General features: G+C 50.2%; 1 protein-coding gene across 1 annotated transcript; it reads left to right on the top strand.

Annotated features, from left to right (window-relative positions):
- Positions 1 to 1,750: 1,750 nt before the first annotated feature.
- Positions 1,751 to 16,563, top strand: Npr1 (natriuretic peptide receptor 1). Its single transcript, XM_020166290.2, has 22 exons — positions 1,751 to 3,116; positions 3,641 to 3,840; positions 4,359 to 4,472; positions 4,888 to 5,023; positions 5,379 to 5,470; positions 6,259 to 6,394; positions 6,620 to 6,704; positions 7,517 to 7,637; positions 8,037 to 8,111; positions 8,415 to 8,492; positions 8,912 to 9,016; positions 9,250 to 9,321; positions 9,408 to 9,564; positions 10,553 to 10,708; positions 10,961 to 11,129; positions 11,808 to 11,954; positions 12,026 to 12,149; positions 12,290 to 12,358; positions 12,649 to 12,823; positions 13,282 to 13,380; positions 15,409 to 15,500; positions 15,640 to 16,563. The coding sequence occupies exons 1-22, from the start codon at positions 2,390 to 2,392 to the stop codon at positions 15,700 to 15,702; spliced, it is 3,192 nt and encodes a 1,063-aa protein (XP_020021879.1). The 5' UTR covers positions 1,751 to 2,389; the 3' UTR covers positions 15,703 to 16,563.
- Positions 16,564 to 20,982: the final 4,419 nt, after the last annotated feature.

Below are 20,982 nucleotides of genomic sequence, written 5' to 3'. Positions count from 1 at the left end.
AATGTCACTTAGACCCTTCCATTTTCAAAGTCCAACAGATTCCTCTTACAAAACATCTCCCTATCCCCTATCTATCTCTACATCTGGATGCCACTGTAGAACAAAGTTATTATGCCTGACACACAAAAGCTTTCATGATCTGCCTTTTGTGTGTGTGTGTGTGATGGTTTTTTTCGAGATAGGGTCTTGCAGAATTATTTGTCCGGGGCTGGCTTGGAACTGCACTCCTCCTACTCTCTGCCTCCTGAGTAGCTAGATTACAGGTGTGAGCCACCCGCACCTGACAATCTGCCCTCTTTTGCTCTCTTTCCAGCCTCTCCTCCTCAGTCATTCCCACATGCACACACCTTACATCCCAGATCAGAGTTGAAAACACAAACTCTTACTGCAGCCAGGCAGGTAATGTACCTGTGTGAAGCCATATAATGAACTAGATTTATCTCAAAGAGGTCATGGATGTTTGTTCCGTGGGGTTGAGTGTGTAGTCAAAGTAGAACACTTGCATTGCATACAGAGATCCTGGGTTCAAGCCCAAGCACAGGCAAAAACCCCAGTTGATTGTTCATGGAGGGATGCAGGACATTTACTGCTAGCTCTTCCAATATTTCAAGAAATCCAAATATTCATACACCATCTGCTGATTTTTAAGTTTGGGCAATTAAATAAAATATATAGAGAGAAGGCAAGCCTAGCAAAGAATCTCTGCCATCTAAAATTGACCATTGGGCCATCGGCTCTAGACAGTAAGACTATTAAAACGTCTCATAAAATTCCCTACATAGGAAATATACTTCAATATTCTGTTCTGTCTACACAGAATACCTTTCTCATCCTTCTATCCTTGTTGAATCATTTCTCACTGGAAATCTTCCTGGCCCCCATTCAGGCAGAATTAATAACCCTCATTTGGACCCCTTAGCAATTTATCCATGTCTCCGTTGCAGTACTTAATGTATATTGATGCACTTTATGGCTATATGTCCTCAAAGGCACGGATTATATGAATTCATCTTTATGCTCTTGACAGCTACAGAGCACTTGACGCACAGAAGGTCTTCTGAAAATGTTGGCTGAAGTTAGGTCCGTGTTTGCGCGCGCGGTTGGCCGCGCAATGTGGTCAATGACGCCTGTCTACCATTAGAGGGCAGACTGATCCCAGGGACCAGGGACCCAGAGGTCAAGTGCCCCGAACTCTTTTCGCAGTTTACGCCTTCAAACGGTCGTTCCAACGCTACCTTCCACTGCCATCACAGATTCTATTTCTGTGATGATCTTCTTTGACACAAAACACACTTCTATGAGGATACACCTCTTCCCCCAACTCCTCCTTCTTGGCCAGACACCCGCTCTCCTCACCTTCCCACGATTTTGGGCACTAACGAGTTAACTCCGCCCTCCCACCTGGTCCTTTTTCCAGGCTAATGCGCAGGGTCTGGGAGGCCAAGAAGAGAGAAAGGGAGGGACATCATGGATGGACTAGGTAACCAAGCCTCTTGCTCGCCTCTACTTCAATGCCTCTTCCAGAAACCCGTCACCTCCCGCCTCATCCCCCAGACATAAAAGTCCACGCACTCACACCTTTTCTTGCCAAGACTCCAAACCCGCACCTCTTTTCCTTTTCCCCAGAGATCCAGGTAGGAGGTGGGGTGCCATCGGCCCCTTGGCAGGTCCCCCCACTCCCCATCCCGGCGAGGGCGCCTCCCCCGGGGAGGAAGACGTCGGGCGACAGAGCTGCGAGAAGAGAGGCTAAGCGATCAGCTTGCGGGCAGGGGCAGAGGCGAGCCACGAGCCGCAGACTTCGGACAGGGAAGAAGGAGTTAAAGATCCAGGATTGGCTCTTCGGGCTCCTGGGTCACCGAGTCTGGGAGGGGAAGCAGCTGGGAGGGAGGGTTCGGAGCTTGGCTTGGGTCCTCGTCGGTACCCCTCCCCCGCGACAGCCGTAGACTGGGCCGACCAGACGCCCCCTCTGGCACACTCCCTGGGGCAGGCGCTCACGCACGCCCACGAACACACACTCCCCTTTCCTGCTTCTCGCGCCCTCTCCCATCCTTCTTCCCTAGCGCTTTCTTACTCTCTCTTTTTCTCTCTCTAGCTCTTCCTTTCGCTCCCTCGCTCGCTCACATCGGATCGTCTCCGACCAGGCGCTCTCCTCACGCCCACCTGCTCCGTGGCGCCCTCCGTTCACCCCTACGTCGCGCGCCCAGCCTCTCGCGCTCTCCGCCCTGACAATCGCAGCCACGGGGAATAGCGTATCCCCGGGGAGCGCCCCCGATCCGCTCCTGCTCCTGTCCACAGGGGCGCGCCTGATGCCCAGAACGGGCCGCTAAGCCCGAGGACACGGAAGAGACCATGGTGGGAGCGCTCGCCCTCCGCTGTGCCCACTGAGGCCATGCTGGGGCCCCAGCGCTCCACCGGCGCCCGCCCGCGCCTTCTTGTGCTCCTGCTCCTGCTTTTGCCGCCGCTGCTGCTGCTGCTCCGGGGTAGCCATGCGGGCGACCTGACGGTAGCCGTGGTGCTGCCACTGGCCAACACCTCGTACCCGTGGTCGTGGGCTCGCGTGGGACCGGCCGTGAAGCTGGCTCTCGCTCGAGTGAAGGCGCGACCCGATTTGCTGCCAGGCTGGACCATCCGTACGGTGCTGGGCAGCAGCGAGAACGCGCTGGGCGCCTGCTCGGACACCACTGCGCCCCTGGCCGCAGTGGACCTCAAGTGGGAGCACAACCCCGCGGTGTTCCTGGGTCCTGGCTGCGTGTACGCCGCCGCCCCGGTGGGACGTTTCACCGCGCACTGGCGGGTGCCGCTGCTGACCGCCGGCGCCCCGGCGCTGGGCTTCGGGGCCAAGGAGGAGTACGCACTGACCACCCGCGCGGGGCCAAGCCACGCCAAGCTGGGCGACTTCGTGGCTGCGCTGCATCGACGGCTGGGCTGGGAGCGCCAGGCGCTTGTACTCTACGCCTACCGGCCGGGTGACGACCAGCCCTGCTTCTTTGTAGTGGAGGGATTGTACATGCGGGTCCGTGAGCGCCTCAACATCACAGTAGACCACCTGGAGTTCGGCGAGGGAGATCACGACCACTACACTATGCTGCTGCGCACCGTGCGGCGTAAAGGCCGAGGTGAGAGTTCTTTTTGACCTGTGCAAAGCACTAGCTTTCCTCTCCCTCTCCTCTAAACAGTCTTTTTCCATCTCTTTATCCCTGTCCCAGCCTCTCTAACCCTTTCTACCTCTGAGTTTCTATTTTGTTCTCTTCCTCGCCCCCCACCCCAAGCCCTTTCACCTCTCCTTATGCTCCCATCCCTTTTTTCTCCCATTTTCTCTACCCTACAGCTTTCTCCCCTCCTCCACACCCTCTCACCTATCCCTTCTCCAGCTAGCCCTTCTTTCCCTCTCCTTGGACTCTTAGTCCCACCCTCACTATCTTGTGCTCTCCTTTCCCCCTCTCTCCAGCTCTGCTTCCCCTTCCACCTCTACACGTCCTGCTCCAACCCTTCTTCTCTTTCTCCTGACAGTGCCTAGTCTTGAGTCAGAGTTGCTATTTAACTGCCACCAGCTTACAACTTTCTCTCCCTTTCTCCTTTTCTCCCCTTCTCCCCAACATCCTACCCTTCTCCCTCTCTCTGACTCCCTCTTCCTCCCCAGTTATCTACATCTGCAGCTCCCCAGACACCTTCAGGACCCTGATGCTCCTGGCCCTGGAGGCTGGCCTTACTGGGGAGGACTATGTTTTCTTCCACCTCGATGTGTTTGGACAAAGCCTGCAAGGGGCAAAGGGCCCCGAACCACCTAGACCCTGGGAGAGACAGGATGGGCAGGATGTCAGTGCACGCCAGGCCTTTCAGGTGAGTACCTGGGTTTGAACCCCAGGCTGTGGGACTCTGAGCTGGTGGTATATAGTTTCCAGGCACTGTGCCCCTAAAGTGTTAGCAAGGATTGCAGAAAAAACAAAACAACTTTTTTTTTTCTTTGAGACAAGGGGTTCCTTTGTAGCCCAGGTGGCTTTTAACTCTCAATCCTCCTGCCTCAGCTTCCCTAGTGCTGAGTTTACATGCGTGCACCACCATGCCCAGACAGAAAAGAGGTTCTTGATGTTCACAGGGAGTTAGGCAAAGAAAGGCATGGGACTTCAGAGTCAGAAGGCTAAACAGATAAGAAAACAAGCTTGAAGTGGGAAGACTGGACAGGACTTGAATCCCTTGCTCAAGAGCAGACATCACCTCATGCAGGACAGAGTCCAGTTTGACCTTGACCTAAGCAGAGAAGCAGGTCTGGGAGGTGGAATCCCAGGCAACTGGGGCCAGTACTGGGAGAACTGAAGTCAGCTCCCGGCATTTCGTCTCTCCACTGACCCCTCACTTAGGCTGCCAAAATCATTACTTATAAAGAACCGGATAATCCTGAGTACTTGGAATTCCTGAAGCAACTAAAACTCTTGGCCCAAGAGGAGTTCAACTTCACCATGGAGGATGGTCTGGTAGGAGGGATTTTGGGACCCTCCAGTGTGGACCTCCAGCCCCTACTCATGGACCTCTGGGCAGTCTCCGTCCCCTGTTCTCTCAACCATCTCAGTATTCCCTGGTCTCCCCTTTTCTCCCTTTCTGTTGTTTCTGTATCTCGCCTATTGCTGGAAGGGGATAATGGCAAGCACAACCCTGAACCTGAGGTCCTCATCTATAAAATGGAGATAATATGCCCTGACCTATCTGCCTAGCATTATTCAGAGAGAAGGGATATATGTGAAGGCATCTTTTAAGTAGTCCCATCTCTTGTAATGTGGGCATTTTCTGCATCCCCTCCCAAGCTCTCAGTACTTCCCATTCCCTTCTCACAACACTGCACTCTGTGCCCTTCATCCATCCCACCCTGGCTGAGATCTGCTTGCCCCACAGGAGAACACTATCCCAGCATCCTTCCATGATGGGCTCCTGCTCTATGTCCAGGCAGTGACAGAGACTCTGGCACATGGGGGAACTGTCACTGATGGGGAGGACATCACTCAGCGGATGTGGAACCGAAGCTTCCAAGGTCAGGGCCTAGAGGTAGCTGGAATGGGCTGCCTTGGGGGAAGGGGAGGAGTCTCAGGTGTGTCAGTAGGAGGCCACAAGAAGTCTACAGCCCCACAGCACAGATAAACACTTGCCCACACATCTTTTTCTTTATTCTCTTCGGTAAGAAATTTCCATAGCTTCTATCAGGCCCTGCTCCCCTCATCTCCCACTTCCATCAAGTCCTGCCCAACTTGATGCTGCCAACACAACTGTCCTTTTCATTACTATTCTGCACATATACATATATGTTGAAGGTCAGGGAGTGGAGAAATGAAGTGGGTATCGCTAAACTTCCACTTTCTCAAAACACCCATCTTCTCCCATGCCCACAGGCGTGACCGGATTCCTGAAAATTGACAGCAACGGAGACCGGGAGACTGACTTCTCTCTCTGGGATATGAATCCCGAGACTGGCGCCTTCAGGGTAAGTTTGTGCACCCAGAAGACTAAGAATAATCTCTCATCAACCTACCCTATCAATACAGCCCTGCTAGGGCATCTGCTTATTCTGTGGTCACCCTGCGTGCCTGGATACCTATGAGGGCCCTGGACAAGACAGATCCAGCTCCAGTCTGGGAGAGAAACCAGAATGATAGGGACTCACAGTCATTGTCCTTGGAGAGCTCCATATTTGAGGAGGAAGCAGAGTCCTTCCCTTAGGGAGTTCCTAAGGCAGGTAGAACTTCCCCTCTCAACAAAACAGGGACTCAGGGCCACGAGGAATGCATAGGAACAGCTCTCTAAGTGCAGTGAGGGACCAGGGTGTGACCCTAGTTGTAAAGTGCTTACCTAGCAAGTACAAGGCCCTGACTTCAATTCCCAGTACCGAAGTGCAGTGGGCACAGGAAAAGGCTGAGGTCAAAAGCACCACGTATCAGCTCATCCAGGGTAGGCTTCCTGGACGAGGGGTACATGGATTAGGCTTGGGAATGTGGACTGCGGTACTGTTTTCTGTGCTTCAACCAAGATCATAAACTCCCTGGTTGAGTGTAGGAGTAGGGTTCTAGATGGAGGTTTCTCTATAAAGCCCTTGATACATGGGCATGTGTGTGAGATCTCTGCACACAGTCACACCAGGGGCCTGGTGAATAGCTGACAGCCCAGATACTGGTCCTGGAAGCAGAGATGGGTAGCGGCGAGGCAGGACTGCACCACTGCACTGACGGTCACTTTGCCAAGGCCCTTGCTATCCAAATTCCTGCTCTCCCATAGGTTGTACTGAACTACAATGGAACTTCCCAAGAGCTGGTGGCTGTGTCAGGGCACAATCTATACTGGCCCCTGGGGTACCCTCCTCCTGACATCCCTAAATGTGGCTTTGACAATGAGGACCCGGCCTGCAACCAAGGTGACTGGCCCCTGCTTTCTGACCTCCATTCTGGAGATGCTGCCTCCTCCCCAGGGGCATTAAATAGATGCTCCTCTCCCACCTGAAGCTTTCCTCAAGACAGGGTCTCCTCCTACATTTTCTCCCTTCATCTGTTATCTCCGTTCACCAGTTGACTATTAGAGGGCTGTTCCTCCTTCTGCCTAACCCAAATCTCTCTTGTCACAACTTGGACTCTCTCTGCAGACCACTTTTCCACACTGGAGGTGCTGGCTTTGGTGGGCAGCCTCTCCTTGCTTGGCATCTTGATTGTCTCCTTCTTCATATACAGGTAAGTTGTGGCATGGGGACTGATTGAGACTGGGGAGACTTGGAGAACCAACTGCAGAGGAGGTGGCAGGGACCCAGAGGGAAGGGGGAAGGGATGAAAGAACAGTAGGGGAAAACCGAGGTAGGTGGGGAAAGAAAAGACACTAAAAAGCCTTAGGATACAGAGAAGGCAGCAGGAAGAGGGAATGGAGTGAGAGCAGAGAGGGATGTGGATAAGAATGGCCTGGGAGGGTCAGGGAGATGCAAGAAGGAGCAGAGAAGTTGGGAGTGACATAGCAGAGTGGATTCTGGAGTGGAACTCATTTTCCTTGCTATCCTGAAGCCAGATGGGAAGCAGTAGATCAAAACCGTTGGGAACTGGACCCATGATAAGACGTTCTATGTACCAGGTGCTGAATCTAGAGTGGAGAAGAGAGATGAATGAGCCCCATTCCTGCCTTCCAGTGGAGGCAGACATGAAAGAACAGGGCAAGTGAATGGTACAGGAAAGAGGAAGGAGGGGAGAAAAATCAATGCTGACTGAGCATGTACTTGTGTGCCAGGCACTTCCACACATGGCATATTTTCTCACTCTTGTAACAGTTAAGAATGAAGTAGATATGGAGCCCCCCAATTTTCCAAAGGAGGACATTGAGGTGACTACTCCAATGTCCTCCAGTGAAGCAGAATTTCACCCAGGCCTTCTGACTCTCAACCCAGGAAATAGAATTCCCCCACTCATCTCTTAGCACATGGAGAGGTTCCAGGGCTCTGGAGGGGCTGATGAGCACCCCCACCAGGGTCCGAGTTTCAGATGCAGGCTTCATGCCCCAGGAAGATGCAGCTGGAGAAGGAGCTGGCCTCAGAGCTGTGGCGGGTGCGCTGGGAAGACGTGCAACCCAGCAGCCTTGAGAGGCACCTCCGGAGCGCAGGCAGCCGGCTGACCCTGAGCGGGGTGAGAACACTGGCATCTGTGGGGGGCTGGGGAGGAGCACTGGTGTCTGTGGAGACCTGGGTACCAAAAAGCAGTGCCTAACGGGCAGGGTAGAGAGCAAGGTTCTACTCCCGGCTCTGCCTTCCCTTGCTGTGTGACCTTGAGCAAGTCACATTCCTTCTCTGAGACTCTTGGATGATTACAGAGAGAGATCCTCCCTCACAGGGCTCTTTCAAAGGTCAAAGGAGATATAGTCCATGTGACTATACAACTACAAACAAGTTAATAAGGAGAGGATTTCATGATGTAGCACATCAAAGAGGGTGACACAAAGATAAGGCAGGGTAATAGAGATGAAAGCTCAAGCACCCAGGATGCAGACCTTGAGCTGACCATGCCTCCTGCTCTCCATCCCTGCAGAGAGGCTCCAATTACGGCTCCCTGCTAACCACAGAGGGCCAATTCCAAGTGTTTGCCAAGACAGCATACTATAAGGTGGGCCTGGGGAAAGAGTGCTGGTCCTCGGGACTGGGGTGAGGGTGTGCTCTGAGGACTGAGGGAGGGTTCTGTTGGAGCAGGTGGAGTTCTCAGGTCACCAAACCATGCCCTGCACAGCAACAGTTTCCATTCTTTTTTAAAATACATATGTATAAATTTTTTATTAGGAAATACTCATTATACAGAGGGGATTCATAGTGACAATTCCAATTAGACTTATATTGTACATTATTTACATTGGCCCCATCATCTTTTGCCCTCAGCCCCCTTCCTACCCAACAGTCTCCATTCTTTGCCCAGGGCAACCTCGTGGCTGTGAAGCATGTGAACCGTAAACGCATTGAGTTGACACGAAAAGTCCTGTTTGAACTCAAGCATGTAATGTGGGAGAATGAGGCGGTGGCCTGGGGAGGGTCCCATGGATGCAAGGTGGAGTTGACCAGCAGAAGTGGTTATGGAGGGACCGCAGGATACCCTAGGGTCTTGCATCTTGTTTTTGGGTGAAGGGGGATCAATCATAAGATGGACAAGGAGATCACTGGAGATATCCTGGGAAGGTTCTTGAGAGGCCATATGTGATGCCCCCTGGGGACGGGGGATGTGGAGGCTGAGGGAGCAAGGAACAGATTCTGGGGAGGGCGTGTTGGCAAGCACAGGTGGAAATCACCAGGGAACATCCCAGCAGAAAATGAAGAGGGCATTAGGAAGAATCCTAGGAAGGGTCCCTTAAGGCTAGCAGGCAATTTGGTGAGGAGTGAGGTCTCTGCCAGGCCCCTGATGCTGTCCCCCACCTGCAGATGCGGGATGTGCAGAATGAACATTTGACAAGGTTTGTGGGTGCCTGCACTGACCCCCCCAACATCTGTATCCTCACAGAGTACTGCCCCCGTGGAAGCCTGCAGGTGAGGGGAGCAAGGGGTGGGTGGTGGGTCAGGGAACCTGACCTGGCTTTGCTCCTGACCTGTCCTGTCAGCCCAGGCAAGCCTCCCTCTTTCTGGCCTTTATTGCCCTATCTATAAAATGGGAGTGGGGGAGGGTGATGGCACTACCAGTTTAGGTCAGTAGGACCCTTGAACCCTCCTCCTACTCTCAGGGGGTCTGCAGGGTACAGGTCTGACTCTCACTGCCCCAGTAGGACATTCTGGAGAATGAGAGCATCACCCTGGACTGGATGTTCCGGTACTCACTCACCAATGACATTGTCAAGGTAAGTAGAGAGGAGCCCCTTGGATGGGGGAAGGGGTAATATTCTCTTGGCCATGCCCAAGATCTCTGCCTCTCCAAACCTCCCAGGGAATGCTGTTTCTACACAACGGGGCCATTTGCTCCCATGGGAACCTGAAGTCATCCAACTGTGTGGTAGACGGGCGCTTCGTGCTTAAGATCACCGACTACGGATTGGAGAGCTTCAGGGACCCAGAGCCAGAACAAGGACATACTCTCTTCGCCAGTGAGCCTGACTCTTGATTCCTAATGCCCACTGCCAGCACAGCCCAGTAGGGACACTGAGGCTTGGCCTCTACTGGGTTTGGGTATGCCTCTCCTGCCTCCGACTCAATTCTTATTAGTAAACAGTGGGAGGTGCACTGGGGGTGTAGCTCAGTGGTACAGCACTTGCCTAGCATGCATGAGGCCCTGGGTTTGATCCCCAGCACCATATGTACAAAAATAAATGTAAATAAAAACAACCACAAAAGGGAAGGTCAGGTTAAATTGTCTCTAGGCCTGCTCCAGCTCTCAAACCTATACAATATGTGCAGACCAGTCCCAGCCACAGTCTTGTTTAAAACTTTTTTGTTGTTTTGGTTTCTGTTGTTGTTTTGTTTTGTTTGGGTGGTACGGGATTCGGCTTTGTGTTTGTGAATCTGTGTTCTACTGCTTGAGCCACGCCTCTAGCCCTCAAAGCTTATCCTTTGTTTTTTTTGATGGTCCTGGAGTTTGAACTCAGGACCTTGTGCTTACTAGGTAGGCACTTTATCCAACACTCAGCCCTTTTTTTTTTTTTGCTTTCGTTATTTTTCAGATAGGGTTGTGAGTTTTTCTCCTAGGACCTGCCTCAGACCATAGTCCTTCCTATGCCTCCCACATAGCTGGAATGACAGGCATGCACCACCACGCCCAGCTTGTTGGGATGGGGTCTCACTAGCTTTTTGCTGACTAGCTTTGAGCCACAATCTTCCTGATCTCTGCCTCCCAAGTAGCTGTGATTATAGGCATGTGCCACCATGTCTTGTCAAAACTTTTCTCAACCCCCCATCTGATGCTCTTTTCCCCAGCATTATCACACTATAATGTTTTACTTTTATTATTGCATTGTTTTGCAATAATAAAAGGATAAAACTGTTATATCTGTTAGTTTTTCTTTTCCACCAGAATGTAAGGTCCCTTATCGCTTAGCTTTGTACCTCACTCTGTGACTCCTGATCTTTGATCCACAGAAAAGCTGTGGACAGCCCCTGAGCTCCTGCGAATGTCTTCCCCCCCATCCCGGGGCTCCCAGGCTGGTGATGTGTACAGCTTTGGGATCATCCTTCAGGAGATTGCCCTGAGGAGTGGGGTCTTCCATGTGGAAGGTTTGGACCTCAGCCCAAAAGGTGAGAAGAGCACACTGTCCCTACCCCTGCCAGTTTTGACTAACCCTAGCCTCAGGGACAGGGAGCCCTGGAGACATCTCTACCTATTCCTTCTGGAGTGGAGCCCAGGCACCATCCTTTGCTCCACTGCTGCCAGCTCCCCCCACCCCCTACCCTAGTCCTTAGTGTCCCCAACCTACCCCACCAGCTTGGCCCATCACTCACTGGGTCCTTGGGTCACCCCAGTCTTCAGCTCCTCTCCTCCCAACACAGAGATCATTGAACGTGTGACTCGGGGTGAGCAGCCTCCTTTCCGGCCCTCCCTGGCTCTGCAGAGCCACCTGGAGGAGCTGGGGCAGCTGATGCAGCGGTGCTGGGCAGAGGACCCACAGGAGCGACCACCCTTCCAGCAGATCCGCCTGACATTGCGCAAGTTTAACAGGTCACTGGTGTTAGTCATGGACAGCCCCCTCCCCACCTCTCCCCGCCACAACCACCATAATAAACGCCACACCTAAGTCTGTCCCTGCAGTGGCAAAGGAAGCCCACTCTAGCCCACCAAGGCCCTCTGCAAGTACTATATGACTTGGCTAGCCCCCCACAGTCCCCCACAATTCATACTCTTTTCCTCCATCAACATGGACTCGATACCCTTCCTGCTCACTCCCTGCACTGGCCATTAAACTCTTCAGTGGTGTGCAGAGTAAATGGACCCCACACGCCTGTCCTCCCATCTCCTCCCCATAGCCTTGGCCTTCCACATGAGCTCAGTATAAGTTTACCAGTGTGCCCCCTGGGGTCCAGTTCTCCTAGACAGCGCCCCTCTGCTGCCTTTGTCCTCAGCTGATCCTTGCCCCTCTCCTCCTAAGTCATGTTCAGCAAAGATGAAGAAGATGATATCTGCAACTTCATACTTGACCCTAAGGTCTCGGAGATGCATTGAACTTCCCTCCTGCCCCTTTCCTCTGTGCACGCCTATCCTCCCATGTCCCTATCCCTGACTTTCTCAAGGGATCTGCTGCAGCTGGAAGTCTGGATAGGACAAGTGCCTGGGGATGGTCACTGTCAGGAACACGTAGCTCCTCTCCCACCAACTCCACCACTGTCCCATGGCCCTCAGGGAGAACAGCAGCAATATTCTGGACAACCTGCTGTCCCGCATGGAGCAGTATGCCAACAACCTGGAGGAGCTGGTGGAGGAGCGCACACAGGCATACCTGGAGGAGAAGCGAAAGGCTGAAGCCCTACTCTACCAGATTCTGCCTCAGTGAGTACCTTTTGCGGGGACCCCTTCACACACAGCCTGTCTCCACCCCACCTCACCCTCTTACTCCTCAGCTCAGTGGCTGAGCAGCTGAAGCGCGGAGAGACTGTCCAGGCTGAGGCTTTTGACAGTGTTACCATCTACTTCAGTGACATTGTGGGTTTCACAGCCCTGTCAGCAGAGAGCACACCCATGCAGGTAAGCTGGAGCTTCTTCACAGGTGACGGACCAGATGGGTCAGCTTGGCATCACTTCTCCATCCTTCAGCTCTGCCTTCTGGTTTGCTTTGCCCAACCAACCCTCACTCTCCACCCCTCTTGGCTTCTCCTGCCTTCCAGGTGGTGACCCTGCTCAATGACTTGTATACTTGCTTTGATGCTGTCATAGACAACTTCGATGTGTACAAGGTGAGGGTGTGAGTAGGATGGGAAGGAACAGGCAGACAGATATGTACAGGGACAGAGAAAAGGTCCCCACGGGAAGGCAGAATGTGAGAGGAGACAAAGGGACATGGACAGAAAGTGACACAGGAAGACGGAAGAACAGGCAAAGAAACTGTGGAGGTGGCAGATAAGCACAGACAGAGACAGGGAGGCTGATGGGGAACAGAAAGACAGCGCACATGGTGGGGCAGGCTCGTGGCTCGGGAAAGATAGTTCCAGTCCTCCTGTCCTGGGTCCTTTTGCTCCTCCCACAGGTGGAGACCATTGGTGATGCCTACATGGTGGTGTCAGGGCTCCCAGTGCGTAATGGGCGGCTCCACGCCCGCGAGGTGGCTCGCATGGCACTAGCGCTGCTGGATGCCGTGCGCTCCTTCCGCATCCGCCACCGGCCCCAGGAGCAGCTGCGCTTGCGCATAGGCATCCACACAGGTGAGGCCAACAAAGACATGAGGAGGCTGGTGCCGGAGGTTGGAGCCACAGAAGAAGATCTTGTCCCTTGGCCCAGCCCCTCACTCCCTTATTACACACACAGACACACCGACACACACACAGAGCTGGGACCTCATATCCCATTTCCTGCCTCTCTTCTGGATCACTCATCTACCTTTGTGTGTGTGTGTGTGTGTGTGTGTGTGTGTGTGTGTGTGTGTGGTACTGGAGTTTGGGCTCAGGGCCTACACCTATACCTTGAACAACTCCACCAGCCCTTTTTTGTAATACGTTTTTTTTGAGATTAGGGTCCTGTGAACTATTTGCCAGGCTGGCTTCCAACTGCAATCCCCCTGATCTCTGCCTCCTGAGTAGCTAGGATTGCAGGTGTGAGCCACCAGTACCCTTCCCTCTTCAGTGCTGCAAACTGGCTCTGTTCCCTCCCTTTTCCCTCCCAGGACCTGTATGTGCTGGTGTAGTAGGGCTAAAGATGCCCCGATACTGCCTCTTTGGGGACACAGTCAACACAGCCTCAAGAATGGAGTCTAATGGAGAAGGTATGGTGGCCGTCCTAGAGGGAATAAGGAGGACCAGGTCACTAAGTGAAAAGTCACCTGGTGGCATCTTGTGCCTACCCATGCCCTGTACCAGCTCCTAGCCCTCTCTCCTCTCACTTCCCCTTCTCATAATACAGATGCTCCTCTGCTTATGATGGGGTCACCGTTGCAAATTGAGAACATCACGAGTCAAAAATACATTTAGTACAGCTGACTTACAAACATCATAGCTCAGGCCTAGCCTATCTTAAGCATGCTCAGAGCACTTTCATTAGCCTACAACTGGGCAAAGCCTATTTTACAATAAAATGTTGAATATGTCATGTATACACATAGATGGGTGTTTTGTAGACATGATAGGATGTGAAAGCAAAACACAGTCTCCAGAAAATGCTGGCAACACAGTACACTCTAGAGTATCGGTTGTTTACTTTCATGATTTCATGGTTGACTGAGAGCTGCAGCTCACTGCTACTGCTACTGCTGTTGCCCCAAATCATAGGAGAGCATTGTACTACACTTCATCAGCCCAGGAAAAGAACAAATCTGAAGAACACTTTCTGTTGAATGTGTGTAGCTTTCACACAATCACACAGTGGAAAAATAGTACATTGGGCCATCATAAGTTAGGGACCGTCTGCAGTTCAGCCTGAGCTCATCACCCTGAATCTGAGTGACTCAGGTTCCTGCTGCTGCCTCTTGCCAAATGATTTAGAAGTATTTCCAGGTCAATGTTTTACACTTCTCAGTAGGTATCCCACCTTTAAGGTGGTGTCCCATATTGGGAACCAGCCCCGGAAGCCTACAGAGGTCAGCAAATACTCCTTGGCCCTGTGTTTGGAACTGTGAGGTAGGAGAGAGCCTCCTCTAAGGTCCACTCTTCAAGGAACACATTCTCAGAAATGGCTTAATAACATGAGGCCACCATGATGCAAATTCCAGGAGATATCAGACAGTGGCACGTTCAGACAGTGGTTACAGACAGGGTGTGGGAATAGTGAGCCCCACTTGACAGCTTGGGCAAACCTCCTGCCCTATGCCTCCATTGCTTAGCCCTAAAGTGAGAGTATTGAACCAGGCATTGTGGTACATGCCTATAATCCCAGCACTTAGGAGGCTGAGGCATGAGGACCATGAATTCAAGGTTGACTTGTCCAAAAAAAAAAAAAAAAAGCCAGGGACTGGTGGCTCACGCCTGTAACCCTAGTTGCTCAGGAGGCAGAGATTAGGATGAGGTTTGAAGCCAGCCCAGGCAATGGTTTGTGAGACCCTATCTCGAAATACCCAACACACACACACACAAAGTGGCTCAAGGTGTAGGCCCTGAGTTCAAACTCCAGTATCGAAAAAAAAAAGTATTGAGTCAAAGATGACGATAACAGCAACAACCTATATAGTGCTTCCTACGTGCCACATTCTTGAATACTTTGTGTTATTTTCACTTATATTGTTTCAGTGGTGGGGACTGAACCCAAAAGAATGTGAAATTTCAGCCTATCAGCATTTTATCAATTAAGAAAATAAAGCACAGTTTGTTACTTACCCAAGCAAGGGTCCAAGCTGAGATTCATACTGAGGCAGAGCTCCTGACCACTATACTGAAATCCTCGGGAACTAGGTGACATTCCTGAGCAGTGCTGTACTATTATCTGTAGTCAGGAAAATGTTCTGTAATCTGTACAGTCCAATATGGTAGCCTCTAATCACATGTGGTTATTGATGGCTTGAAATGTGTCTAGTGGAACTGAGGCACTGTATTTTTAACTGTGCTTAGGTTTAATTAATTTAGCCAGGCACATGTAACTAGTGGCTACCACATTGGACAACACAACTCTAAAGTTCTAAAGGAGTCCATATGGCCGCATATTACACGCAGGGGATAGAACTTCTCTGAATTAAGAGGTTTTCCAGGCCAAAGGAAGGTCGGAGAGCCGATGTCTACTCACACAGTGCCTGATCTCTTCTGCCTGCACTTTCCTGCTCCCATCCCTCGCACCTCTCACCCTTCTTCTCCCCTGTTCTACCCAGCCCTAAAGATTCACTTGTCTTCTGAGACCAAGGCTGTGCTGGAAGAGTTTGATGGTTTTGAACTGGAGCTTCGAGGGGATGTGGAGATGAAGGTAAAGAAGAAATCCCTTGCCTTCCCCACCCCTTGGTCCCAGAGGGTCCCAAGGTTGCTCCCATCTCTAAGCCTTTTGTCCAATTTAGGAAAGTGGGTATGCTTCCCCACCCCCAACAGTCACCTCTTCTTTCCTCCAGGGCAAAGGCAAGGTTCGGACCTACTGGCTCCTGGGAGAGCATGGGAATAGCACCCGAGGCTGAGCTGTCTCCCCTGCTGTCCCTCCACACCTCACTTTCCTGTGCCAGAGGTGACAGTGCCAGGATTGGAGAAGTAGTTTAAACAGCTCAGGTGTGCCAACCCAAGCTGTCTTCCAATGGAGGCACCAGATGTGACCTCTGAGAGAGGGGTGAACTCAGAGTTCACAGGACTGACCAAAGCATGTAGTCACACACAGTGGTGCACATCTGCACATGCATCCCCACTCCACCATGACTAGGGCCAGGCTGGAACATGGATTCCTGAATCCTCTTCCTCCACTTTTCTATACTGTGACTTTTTATTGGAAAGGGAAATTACTACCTACGGGAGAATATGACAAGAGACTCTAGGTGAAGGAAGGGGGTGGGGGAATCCAGATCTGGGCCTAGTCTACAAGGCCACAAATACTACCCAACAGTGGACACAGTGCACAGGGGAAAAGAGGGGTGGCAAAGAAGGGGTGCAGGTCTGTATGCCTTGCTCCTCCTGTGAGCAAAGATCATTAAAATCTTTCTTTCACTGACAGTGTCTCTTCTTGAGGGAGAAAGGGTTGCTAGAAAACAGCCATGTTCTCCACCCTATGCTACGGAAAGACTCTAAGCTGGAAAGGCAGGGTTTGAACAAAGCTGTACTCACCTACAACTTTGAGAAGACCATGGGACATCCAATGAATTTCCCAGCATAGCTGAAACTGTACTGAGATCTCCAAAGAGTTTTTGTTTATGTGGCTTATATTTATGAATATTGGCTGTATTAGAGATGAAAACAACCAAAAAAATGAAATTGAATTTTAATTTATTAACTCATTTAAGATAATAATAAACCCTTCAATGTTAATAATTTTTTACTGCTTTACAAGGACATTTTCATGAGTGTCTGGCCTTTTTTCAGTGTGTGGTAGTGAAGAGCATGACTAGTTTGGTGCCATTACCTTGGTTTATGCTAAGTTATGGGGAAGTTTATTCCTATTGCTTTTGTACTTCTGATGCACATATCAACAGTCAAAATGACAAATAATGTATTTGGTATCATGACAATCATTTGACCACATCTGTCCCCTAAAAGAGTTTTGGAGACTCCCACACTCTGAGAACTACACTATCACTCAATGGCTGGCATACAGTAGAAATTATAATTGGTGGTGACTGGAGAGGCCAGGAAGCCAAGAAGTGTGGATCCTTTTTAAACTCAGTTGTTATTTGGAGATCGTCCACCTACCCCTCCATTCCCCATTGTCAGTGGACAATGATATGATAGTTTGAAAAATGCCTCTCCTTTCCCTGCTTGAGCCACCGCACCCCCACCCCCTTCCCAGGCAGGCGGCAGGAATGTGGGGGAGAGGTGGCTGCAGCTCCTCCTCCCCCACAGGGAAGGAAAGTGCCAGACATTTCTTCAGTACCATCCATCAAGTGCAGACAGGCCTCTCCCCTGACCTCTCCAGGCCTCTTCCTGAAGTCCTTGCCAAGTGGGACCTAGAGGTAGGGGTGGGCTATACAAGGCAGTGTTCCCTGAAACACTAGTGGTGGTTTGGGGGTTCCTCCTGTCAAGTCACTCTTCTAGATGTTCTGTGCTTTTTTTTGTGCTTCTACCCACCGTTTTTGGCCCCCATCAGACTTTATTTATTGGGAGAGGGAACTTGCATGGTCAAGTCCTTCTCACTGCCCAAGCTGGGGATGAAAAACACTGAGAAGGTCTAAGGAAAGATGGTTACCCTGGTAACCACAGAACACTTAATTTCCTGTGGGCCCTGGTGGCCTTGTTGACTTCCATGCCCCAATTCCTCCTCCCAGAAGTGGTAGACAGCCCCAGAAGAGAGTAGCTATGACAAAGAGAACCGTGGGGCCTAGAGCGCTTGCCTAGATTAGGATGGGAGCTGGGACATCTAGAGGGGTTTGGGCTTTGGGGAAGGGAAACTGAGATGAGGTGAGGAAGGGGGTGGGGAGCTGGAAGACTGAGGAGCTGCAGCAAGACAATTCTAGGAAATCGCCGGTCAGATCCTTCCGGGGCAGCCTGGCTCCACTGCGGGCATTAGGAGGGGTCTGGGCTGGGAGGTGGACCTGAGGGAAGGCCCAAGGAGTAGATGATTTCAACAGCTCGAGAACTTTCACTGGAACTGAGATTTCCTTCCGGAATTTGGCCCCTGAAGCCAGGAAGAACTGGGAAAGCCATTACTAGGGGAGGGTGTCAGGAACGCCCCTCCCCCAAGTAAGGGAGATCAACCCTTGCCAGGAACCTCCGCCCATGAGGGAAGGGCAGTGTAGTCTCAGAGTTTCCCGGCTGTCCTATCTAGTGGGGTTGGGGTTGGGGTTGGGGTGGAGTGGGGTGGAGGGAATAGGGCTTCCCTAGAGTGCGATAAGAGTAATAGCAACAGGAATAATTGGCATTCAGTTGTTCCTTGCAGTTGACAAAGGCTTTCACATTATCTCATCAGCCCACATGACACCCCTGGAAGAGGAGGGCCCAGCAGAGGTCCAGCTAGGGGTAGGTGGACCCAGTGGGGACCTTGCCAGCCCAACTGGCCAGCACAAGGCCAGAACCTGGAAAAAACAGAGCTGACAGAAGCGAACAAATATCCTCCTCCCACCCCCAGCCCCTGTTTTCTCTACGTCAAAGTGCTTGGGTAATTTATTTATCATAGCAGTACACTTAGTAATTTTTTTTTTTAATGATTTATACCTTTCAGGAAAGATCCATGGAATCTAATTAGCAGCAGAAGCCAGTTTTGCAGCCTGAAAGTAATTTTTTAATTACATTGCAGGAGTTATAAAAATATTTTAAAAATTAACATCAGAAAAGAATTAGTGCTGTCCAGAGAGATTTAATCTCATCAAGTCAGAACACAAACGATATTCCAGGTGTGATATTTATCCCAAAATGAAGGGTGGGGTTTAGGAATGTAGCTCAGTGGTACAGCACTTGCCTAGCATGCATAAGGCCCTGGGTTTGATCCCCAGCACTGAAGAAAACCAAATGAAAGGTTGCAATGCTGATAAATTTAATGTTGCACAAAGCAGAGGTGAGGATGCTTTGGAAGAGGGTGAGACCACACCTTGTGCCTGTCCCAGACCCCATTCCACTAGGAAAAGGGGAAGTGGAAGGTAGGAATCTACTTGACTTAAATCCAAAGTTAGAGAAAAAGCGGGGGGGTCCAGATAGGGGAAAAATAAGCCCCACCAACTTGCATACCACATACATTGGCTCCATGAGTGAGTAGTTGGGATAGCTGCTGTTTAAGACCTCTACAAAGCAAAGACTCCATATCAAGTATGTGTGTTGGTCACTGCAGCACCACTTCTGGCCCTGATGAGCTATCCATGTTTCTGACTGTCTTCGACTTCTAAGAGTGGACAGCATATGGTATACCTTGGCTGCTTTATGCCTTCTGATCAGGTCAGCTTGTCATGTCTCAGCCCACCAACTTCCAGCAGGCAAAAACTAGACCAAAGAACCATGTAGATCTCAGTGTTCAGAAGTGGTGTAATTATACACCCCTGACAAGTATTAGCAGTATGATGTCACTAAGGAACTGGATTCTGGAAACAGCCCACCTGGATTCAAATCCCAGCTCTGCCAGTGACATTCCACATAGACATGGGCCAACTACTCAGCCTTTCTATGCTGTCAGTTTTCTTTTCTTTAACATGGGAAGAATCATAATAAAACCTTCCTCACAGGTTTGCTTTGAAGAGTGTGGGAGTTGATTCCTCCTGCTGCATGCTTAGGACTCTGGCTCGCACGTAATAAGACCTAGACAAGCATTTGTTAGTTAGTGTGATTAGAGTATACATTACGAAAACTATAACACCAAATACAAGGAGCTCCTGATGTCCAGGAACCTGACTGGAGCCCTCAGTGAGAGGCATTAGACAGGTCTAAAAATCTTAGAGTTAAGGAAAAGCAGAGGTTATAAACTCTAATTTTACACCCAGCTATTTTAAAATAGCTGTGATCTTCCATGTTCTATTGGAAAATTTTCAGAGACTTGGAACTAAAACCAGGCTATTTTTAAATTGCTGTAATTAAAATATTCTTCCTGATAGAAGAGGATGGAAAGCAGGGTACAGTAGTTCACAGCTATTAATCCCAGCTACTTGGGAAGCAGAGATTGGGAGGATAGTGGTTCAAGGACAACTCAGGCAAAAATAAAGCTAGCAAGACCCCATCTCAACCAATAATTTGGGCATGGTGGTACATGCCTATCATCTCAACTACTGGGGAAGATAAATAGGAAGATTTCAGTCCAGGCTGGCCTAGGAAAAAATGCAAGACCCTATTTGAAAAACAACTAAAGCAAAAGGTCTGGAGGCATGGCTCAAGTGGTAGAGCACCTAGCTCTGAGTTCAGATCTCAGCACTTCCAAAAAAATATTCAATATTTCAATCATCACAGTTCTTTTTGAGGGAATCCTTTTGTTTATGGAAAAGGGGACTTGCCCCTTAAACTGCTCTCTAAGGAGGGTTTTGTTGAAAAGGGATCCTTTGATTTGTTGAGCTTGGAGATGAGTATTTTGTTTTGTTTGGTTTTGGGTTTTTGATGGTATTCAGGTTTGAACTAAAGTCTCAAGACCTCACATTTGCTAGGCTGGGGCTCTACCATTTGAGCCACCCCTAACCCCTTGGAGATAAGCAAATGGATAATGGCATATCTATCACCTTAAACATTTATCATTTCTTTGTGTTTGGAAGATTCAAAGTCCTCTCGATTAGCTATTTTGACATACTCAGTTGATTATCGTAAACCAGTTATCCTACTGTGCTATATAGAATATGAGAAGTTATTATTCGTATCCAACTGACTCTTGTACACATTAACCATTGTCTCCCATCCCCTTCCCTCACATCTTTCCCTGGTTCTGGCAACCACTATTCAATTCTTTTTGTTCAGTTTTGAAACAAGTCTTGCTATGTACCCCAGGTTGGCTTCAAACTCACAATCCTCCTGCCTCTGCCTCCTGAGTACTGAGATTACAGGCTGTGCCACCAGCCCTGGGCCTATCCTTTTAGATTAATAATTAATTTGTTTGTTTATTTTTCAGCACTGGGGATTAAATCCAGGATGTCATGCATGCTAGACAAGTGCTCCACCACTGAACTACACATCCCTAGCCTCACTATTCTATTCTAACTCTATGAGGTCAACTTTTTAGCTCCTACATATAAGTGAAAATATGTCTTTGTCTTCCTATATCTAACTTATTTCACTTAACATAATGTCCCCCAGTTCTATCTATGTTGCTGCAAATGATAGAATTTTGTTCTTTTACTGATTGAATAATCTACTCT

This window comes from Castor canadensis, chromosome 11, assembly GCF_047511655.1.
Source record: "Castor canadensis chromosome 11, mCasCan1.hap1v2, whole genome shotgun sequence".
In the NCBI taxonomy this organism is placed as follows: domain Eukaryota; kingdom Metazoa; phylum Chordata; class Mammalia; order Rodentia; family Castoridae; genus Castor; species Castor canadensis.
Note: the sequence above shows the minus strand (reverse complement) of the source record. Positions and strands in the feature narration are given on the sequence as shown.

Bases quoted from the DNA above. Each gene is read 5' to 3' on its own strand.
- Npr1 (XM_020166290.2), top strand. From the start codon at position 2,390: ATGCTGGGGCCCCAGCGCTCCACCGGCGCCCGCCCGCGCCTTCTTGTG. The intron at 8,493-8,911 runs GTAATGTGGGAG...CCCCACCTGCAG, and splicing joins TCCTGTTTGAACTCAAGCAT to ATGCGGGATGTGCAGAATGA. The intron at 9,322-9,407 runs GTAAGTAGAGAG...CAAACCTCCCAG, and splicing joins TCACCAATGACATTGTCAAG to GGAATGCTGTTTCTACACAA.